Source organism: Sturnira hondurensis, unplaced genomic scaffold, assembly GCF_014824575.4.
Source record: "Sturnira hondurensis isolate 20B ecotype Veracruz unplaced genomic scaffold, ASM1482457v3 Scaffold0007378, whole genome shotgun sequence".
NCBI classification, from domain to species: Eukaryota; Metazoa; Chordata; class Mammalia; order Chiroptera; family Phyllostomidae; genus Sturnira; species Sturnira hondurensis.
Genome location: NW_028080009.1, coordinates 210213 through 218060, shown reverse-complemented (window position 1 = coordinate 218060; position 7848 = coordinate 210213). Strand labels below are relative to the sequence as shown.

Here is a 7848-nt window from a genome sequence, read left to right as displayed (position 1 = left end):
ATGTTAACTAGGCCCAGTCAGGTTATCTTATCAACGCCAAATGCTTATGACATGAACTGACACAGTGTATATGTCATGTAGTCAACATAAGAGACCATATAGGGTGATTGATCTACAAGAAAGATAAATTTACCATTAAGGGGGGGAAATCCTGCTTGTCAATTACTCTTTTTTTTTTCTGCTTGCAGAGCAATTCTGTAACTGCTGTACTATGAACTTCCAACAGTCATTATGTTATTTCTAAATGGCACCAGCCTAACTCTAGCTTCATTTATCTAAATGACAACCCTGGGCTGGAAGAAGCACATCCGTGGATCTTTTTCCCATTCTGCACCATGTACAACATTACCATCAGAGGAAAATTTGTTATGTACCTCATTCACTTTGAAGATTCTTACAATAACTTATGTACATCTTTCAAGCCCTTCTTTCCTTCACAAATGTGCTCATGTGCACCAGCACTCTTCCCAACACCCTCTGCATATTGTGGTTCAACCTCAAGGAGATGGATTTTAAGGCTGGCCTGGCATGGATGTTCTTTGTGCACATTTTCACAGAGATGGAGTCTGAGGTGCTCATGCTTATGGCCCTGGACCACTATGTGGCCATCTGCTACCTCCTATGCTATGTTACTCTCCTTACTAATTCAGTCATTGCCAAGGCTGGGCTCCTCACTTTTGTTAGAGGTATAATACTTATCCCTTTCACTTTTCTTGCCAAGTGCCCGCCATACTGCAAAGGGAATGTCATACCCTACACTTATTGTGACTGTATGTCTGTGGTCAAGATATCCTGTGGCAATGTTAAAGTAGACACCATTTATGGTTTAATAGTCACCCTTCTGATTGGTGTTTTGATATCTTGGCATCACAGTCTCCTACACCATGATTTTTGGGGCAGTTGTGAGTCTATCATCACCAGATGCTCAACAGAAGACTTTCAGCACTTGCATTGCTATCATCTTCACCTGTGTCCCAGCTTTCTTCACTTTCTTAACATTCCATTTGGGGGGACACCCTATTCCTCCACACGTATACATTATTATGGCTATTCTTGATCTGCTCATGCTTCCCACAATGAGCCCCACAATTGTGTATGGAGTGAAAACCAAGCAGATTGAAGAAAGTGTCATTAGGTCTTGCTGAAAGTAAAGGACAAATCTCATAACATTTAAATAAAGTCTTCTGAAGAGTGTGTGTACAGTTTTCTTCTTTTTTATCTTTAAAAATATTTCATTTGTTTATTTTTAGAGGGAGGGGAGGAGAAGGAAAGAGGGAGAGAACCACTAATATATGGTTGCCTCTTGCATCTCCCTCAGGCAACCTGGCCTGCAACTCAGACATGTGCCCTGACTGAGAATTGAACTGGTGACACTTTGATTCATAGACTGGCACTTAATCCACTGAGCCACACCAGCCAGGGCCAGTTTACTTCTTTATCTGATACTTCTAACTTTAATGTTAATAAATTATATCTTTAATATTCTGTTCTTTAGCTCATGACTGAAAGGGTCAGGCCAGTTTCCCAACCTGCTAGACTGCCCAAGACTCAGTTAACCCAACTTGCTTGGTAGTCCACAGCTCAACCAAAACCCTCTCCCACCATGTGCAATAGATATCTGGCACCAGCCACAATGGCCAGTGGTCAGACCAACCCCCCTGTACCTGGGAACAGTCTGGCCCTTTACCTAACCTTTGTCCTGGCTCACATCCTGAAACCCTAAGGCACCCATCCAGAAGAGCAAGAGACTAACCCCTCTCCTATTCTCTCAAAAACCTTGTGCTTTTTCTTTAAAAAAAAAAAAACAAAGAAAACTATTCCTGCCTCTCTCCCAAGGCTTCAGTCTGGTCCAGACTCAGCCCACCTATAAGTGCAGCATCAAATAAAGGCACTTGGGTCAGATCCACCCGCATGTATTTCTCATGCATTTCTAACAATGACTATTTGCTATGATTCTGGAAATCTTTCCCAGATTTGTTTATAATTGATTAGAATAGTTGAAAACTAATAAACGGTATTTGAATTACTGTAAGTATATAAATAATAATATGAATATTGAGGATGAACATATATTAATTTACAACAAAGTCAAAATTGTATTTCCTCTGTAGTGGTCCAATGTCATCATCCTTACTATTTTTTTCAGGAAAATGTTTTCTGCATCAATATTTTTAGAAATATCTGATATATATTTAACCCATAAACTAATAAAGGGACTTCTATGGAAAAGAAGTAGACAGACAATTAGAAATTAACTTTTATAACAGAAAAGAATGAATGACAGAAAAATATCTAAAGAAACAAAAATATCACAGAAAGGAAGAAAAAGACAAAGCAATGTAAAACCTAAATTGACTTGAGAGAGAAATTACTTCAAGGAAGCAAAAGTCTACATTAACAGAGGAAAGACTATTAAAAGGGAAAAATATTGAGGCAAAGAAAGAATTTACTCAAACAACTATAGTATAGTATTTTCTATAATAAAATTAAAAATTTGTATTTCAAGAAATATCAAGAAAATTGATTCAATCTAACACATTGCTGTGAAGTTAAAGAACACAAAGGTAATGAAAAGACCCTAAAATTTTTCAGGCAGAGCAAACATTAACGTATCAAAAGAAACAATGCACATTTGCTGAATTAAAAAAAAATGCCTACTAGCAAATATTAATGCTAAAAGATAATAGACCAATGTTCTTACTTATCAAAAGAAATGATTACTCATAACCACATTTTTATTTTCATCTTGACAGACATTATCTGACATAAATAATTAAAGAAAGTGATTTGGATAAACATCTGAATTAATGAGTAAGTCATTGAAAATTTATTTGTTTTTATTAAATTTATTTTTATGAGATATAATCGATGTATAATAATGTAAGTCCAAGGTGCATAACCTGTGTTGATTTAATACATTTACATATTGCAATGTGATTATGAATGTAGCATTAGTTAACACCTCCATTGGGTCACATTTCATATATGTGGTGAGAATAATTAAACTCTAGTCTCTCAGCAACATCGAAGTTTAGAATACAGTGTTGTCTGATATCATTACACTGTGCATTAGATCTCCAGGCCTTACTCATCTATTAGTTCCAAGTTCCAAGTTGGTACCCTTAATTGACGCATGCCTAGTTTCCCACTCCCAGCCTCTAATAGCCACCATTCTTCTCTCTATTTTTATCTTTCTCTTTTTAAAATTTACATAGAAGTAATATAATATAATATCTGCCTTTCTCTATCTGACTTATTTCACTTAGCAAAATGTCCTCAAGATCTATTTATGTTGTCACAAATGACAAGATTTTCTTTTTTCTCATGACTAACTTTCCATTGTATGTATATATAAATAGAAGTATTCAGTGCTAAAATAACTGTGAATTATGATTCTGATTTAAAAAATCATTACATATGCATGGAAATAAAGACATACAAAATTCTAATAACAGGCGTTTCTTAGTATCATAAGTATATGTTGTATAAAATATTTTTTATTTCATTGTTATCTTTTGAAATTAATAAGTGCAATATTTGGGAACTCAAAATAAATAAACACTTGTAAAAGCATGCACATCTATATGCACTTCACCCTATTTTTAATTGCCATAAATTCATTGCCAAATTATGAAAATTAAAGTGCAGTAATATTTGAAGACTATAAGTGATGATATGTCTTTGTGTCTCATAAGATAAACACTTTTGTCTTTGCTTTTTCTAATTAAAGTGTTTATATGGTAGTGTTTAAAATCCTGTTTGGTGTAACAGGCATACAATAAATTTCATGAAAGGAAAAAATTAGATGAAAATTTTCAACTTCTATTACTAATGGTGGTGTATCTGTACCATGGGAATTACTTGCTGGACTGCCCTCAGTTGAGGGCCAGCTGCAGTTGGGAGTTTAATTTTTCCCACATACCTATATGAAGCTTTGTAGCATGCTTTCCCTTAGAGCTCTGTGGTCCCTGGGGGCTCTTAAGCTGTTTTACATTGAGATTTGGGAATCTTGACAATATGAAATTAAGCCTGTTTCCTGTGGGAAGTCAACAAGACTAAGCACTTCTGATTTAAGGTTTATAAGGTGAAAATAGGGTGCCACCATTACATATATTCCTGGGCCCCCTCTCTGGCATGAGCACCTTTCACATTTGTTCTTGTCTGGAACTCTACGGTGGGTTAAGTAATGTCTTTCAGATGTTTTGCTCCTAGGCTTATAGTGCAACAAAGCCTAGTCTTGTTCCATTCTGCCTGTGTCATCACAGGGGTCAAGGACATTGCTGTACAGGAGATGTTGTAGGTTAATTTCATAGTCTAGAAAAATTAGGAAGAATATGTTCATCCCATTTTTAAAACCAAAATAGTGTCAGCAAGGTATGTGTGTACAGATAACTCTTCTCTTTATATGCATTCATTTTTATAAATATACTGTATAAGAACAGTAACAGAGAATTTGACAATATTAACCTTATAATGCCTCAGATCATAAAAAGATAAATAGGTACATCTTTTTCCCTCCAAGTCACTACTTTACCCTTCCCCACCCTCTTTTATCTTTTCAGTTCAGTGAAACAACATAAAATCAACCTATCAAATTCCAATTTACTTCTTTTTAAATCCAGGTTCTATCCTCATTAATGGGGTAAAATAGGTGGCAATTTGGCCTATATACTAAAACAGTTCGTAGGTCAGTTAAGGAATAGTTCTAGCACAAGTCTATAGGTCATCATCATTTTAAAAAATAGGGAAAATTTGAGGGTAACAGAGAGGGACTTTGAAGCAGAAAACCTGGCTTGGCTTAAGAGAGGCGGGGATGTGTTTCACCAGTTTTTAGTGGAGAGATCACAGAATTCTGTATTTTTTGAAAGCTACTGAACATATTGAATCTTGGTTAGATAAAATAACTATGACAATATTGAACTGGTTGACTCATAGGACTGTATTTAAATTAAAAAATTAATTTAAATAATAAATAAGTAAATAGATTTCAATAGGTAAATACAGACAACAGGATAGTATTGCTGATTTTTTTCTATAGGAATATGGGTAAATATTTGAGTAAGTATGCAAGTTGGCTATTTATGTACAAAGGTAAACATAAAAGAACTAAAGCAGAAGCATAGAAAGTTCTTATAGTAAGTTCCAAAGAATTCACTGGCTGGCACATGATGGATTAAAGGAATTTTAGAAAAGTTAACAAATGGCTCTTGTCCTTTTCTGTCTGATTTATTTTGATTAGCATGATATTCTCAAACATGAGATCTGTGTTGTTGCAAATGACAGTAGTTCATCCTTTTCTCATAGTTGAGTAGTATTGCATTGTATATATGTTCTGCACCTTCTTTATATAACCAACCATCAAAGGACATAAAACAGAAAGCAACAAATGAACAAACAATAACAAAAAATCTTGTAGATATGGACAAGAATGTGATGGTTCTCGGCAGGAAAGGGGAGGTTGAAGAAGGTAAAGGAAGTCAAGTATATAGTCGTGAGAGGAGACTGGACTTTGGGTGCTGATCACACAATGCAATATGCAGATGAGGTGCTTGGTTACAGAATTGTATACTTGAAACTTATACAATCTTATTAACCAATGTCACCTCAATAAACTGAATAAAAATTAACTAATGAAACTGTTTAACTATAGTTAGAATCTATACACTTGAAAAATTCAGGCTCTGTGAGAACACTAAGTATGCAAAAAATTTAAATTGGACATTTTAGGAAAAACATTTCCTAAACTATAACAACAGCAACAACAAAAAAGATGAAATCATCTAAGAGAATCTAGAATTCTCTTTTCTGAATTCAGCTTTTTTTTTTTTACATACCTCTCCAGGGGATCAGGGAGAGGATTATTCAGACAATTAATAAAATTTTATTCTATGTCCCAGGCCCCAAATTCCTCTAAAATGGTATCCTAAGCGATCTCTAGAGATGCACGGCATGGAAGTGAGAAGGAAGTGAAAAATGAACCTTGGTGACCTTCCTAGAAGCTAAGCAGTACCTGATTCATCCTAGTTTTTCCGGGTACCAAGATCAAGTGAAAATCTAATGTGCTTGTTTTCTGTTTTAAATAGCCAGAGGCAACAATGGGTGCTGCACGTATTTTGGGTCAAGTGGCTGCCCGGTGTGGGATGAGGAAACAGCAGAAGCAGCAGTGATTACATCAATCACTGTACTTTTTATCAAAGCCTGGAAGCTAAGGCATGTGATTCAGGTAACGGAAACTACTGTCAACAAGGAAGAAAGTGATCTTGTGATTGGTACAATGTGGTGTTTTTCATAGTATAGTGTTGCTTTGTTCCTTTCTTTGAAAAAAGGCTCAATGTAAGACCAAAAGAAGACCTTGAGGTGGACTTCTCTTCCTGTGCTTTTGTCACTATTGCACTTCCAATGCTTTCCTATATTCTGTCTCCTTTTTACTTCCCCAGAACCACAAAAAGAATTAGTGGAGGAGTTTCAGGGTAAGTCTAAATGGTACTTGTAACCAAATTACCTTCATCTTTGAAAGGGAAAGTTTACATCATCCCATACAACTCTTATTTTTACCTGGAAAATGGCTGAAATACTGGGCAAGAAGAAATTATAAGAGGCAACAGCTGTAGAGGTCTCAAGTTAGACACACGAAGTCCTATATTCCTCTGGAGGTGGCTGGGAAGCAAACAAGCATAAAAACAAATAAGTGAGGAAATAAAGCTGGTAATTAACTGCTCCTTAGACTTTATAAAGGATTTGGCCAAGTCTGAGCTAGAAAAACCTGGATTTCACTCTGAATTATTAATAGTTTTGGGCAAACAAATTAAACATCCTGTGCCTGCACCAAGGAAGTAAGTGACTATCACTTACGCGGAACTCTGGAGTACATATTACTTTTTAAAGAAAGTGCCATTTTACCTCAATGTTTAAAAAAGACTTATTAAGATGAGGTATGACAGACTGATTTTCAAAGGGAAACAAATTGAGCAAAGTCAGCATGGTATTGAGGGGAGAACTACCCAAAACCAAGATAGTATTCTGAGGGCGGCCCTTTGTAATACAGGCTTTCTGTGCTAGGTGAGTGTTCTAGGAAACCATCTGTGTCGATGTACCAGCTGGCATTGTTGTGAGAGGTTGTATTCTGCTTCAACTCTTTCCACACATTTGTTCATTTCACGATGGGTGATTTGAGAACACACCTACCCACCCTAGGCTGAGTGCTGAGCAGTTTTTAATCCCAAACAGCCTGATCCCAATGCCCCACCCTCCCTATTCACCTGATTTTCCTCTGAATGATGATTTTTGTTCCCCTGGATTTAAAAAAATCCTCAAGGGGGAACATTTTGACAATATGGAAGAGATGAAACAAAAAATGACAGAGCACTGAAAGGCATCAAAATTGACAAGTTCAAAAACTGTTTTGAGCAGTGAAAAAAGGGTGATAGGTGTATTGCATCAGACTGAGAGTACTTTGAAGGTGACTGAAGTTTAAACATGTGAGAATAAACACACAGTTTTTTGAAGATTTTTATTTATTTATTTTTAGAGAGGGGAAGGGAGGAAGAAAGAGAGAGAGAGAGAGAAATATCAATGTGTGGTTGCCTCCCATGTGGCCCCCACTGAAGACCTGGCCCGCAACCCAGGCATGTGCCCTGACTGGGAATTGAATCTGCAACCCTTTGGTTCACAGCCCCTGCTCAATCCACTGAGTTATGCGAGCCAGGGCCCAATTTTTTAACAAATAAATTTCTTTTGGGGGGAGTCTCCATCATATGTAGTATCTCTGAGTGTCAAATAGTCCAGCAAAATTTAAACATGGAATGTTAGGATACAGTTTATCATTCAAAGTAGAACACTTCTGGGTGA

The 7848-nt window shown here is 36.2% G+C and overlaps 1 protein-coding gene across 1 annotated transcript; it reads left to right on the top strand.

Moving 5' to 3' along the window:
- The first annotated feature begins 231 nt into the window (after positions 1 to 231).
- Positions 232 to 1145, top strand: LOC118990841 (olfactory receptor 52N1-like). The gene is given in 4 exon segments (XM_037051631.1): positions 232 to 271; positions 274 to 402; positions 405 to 855; positions 857 to 1145. Coding segments are annotated over 4 exon segments (909 nt in total).
- Positions 1146 to 7848: the final 6703 nt, after the last annotated feature.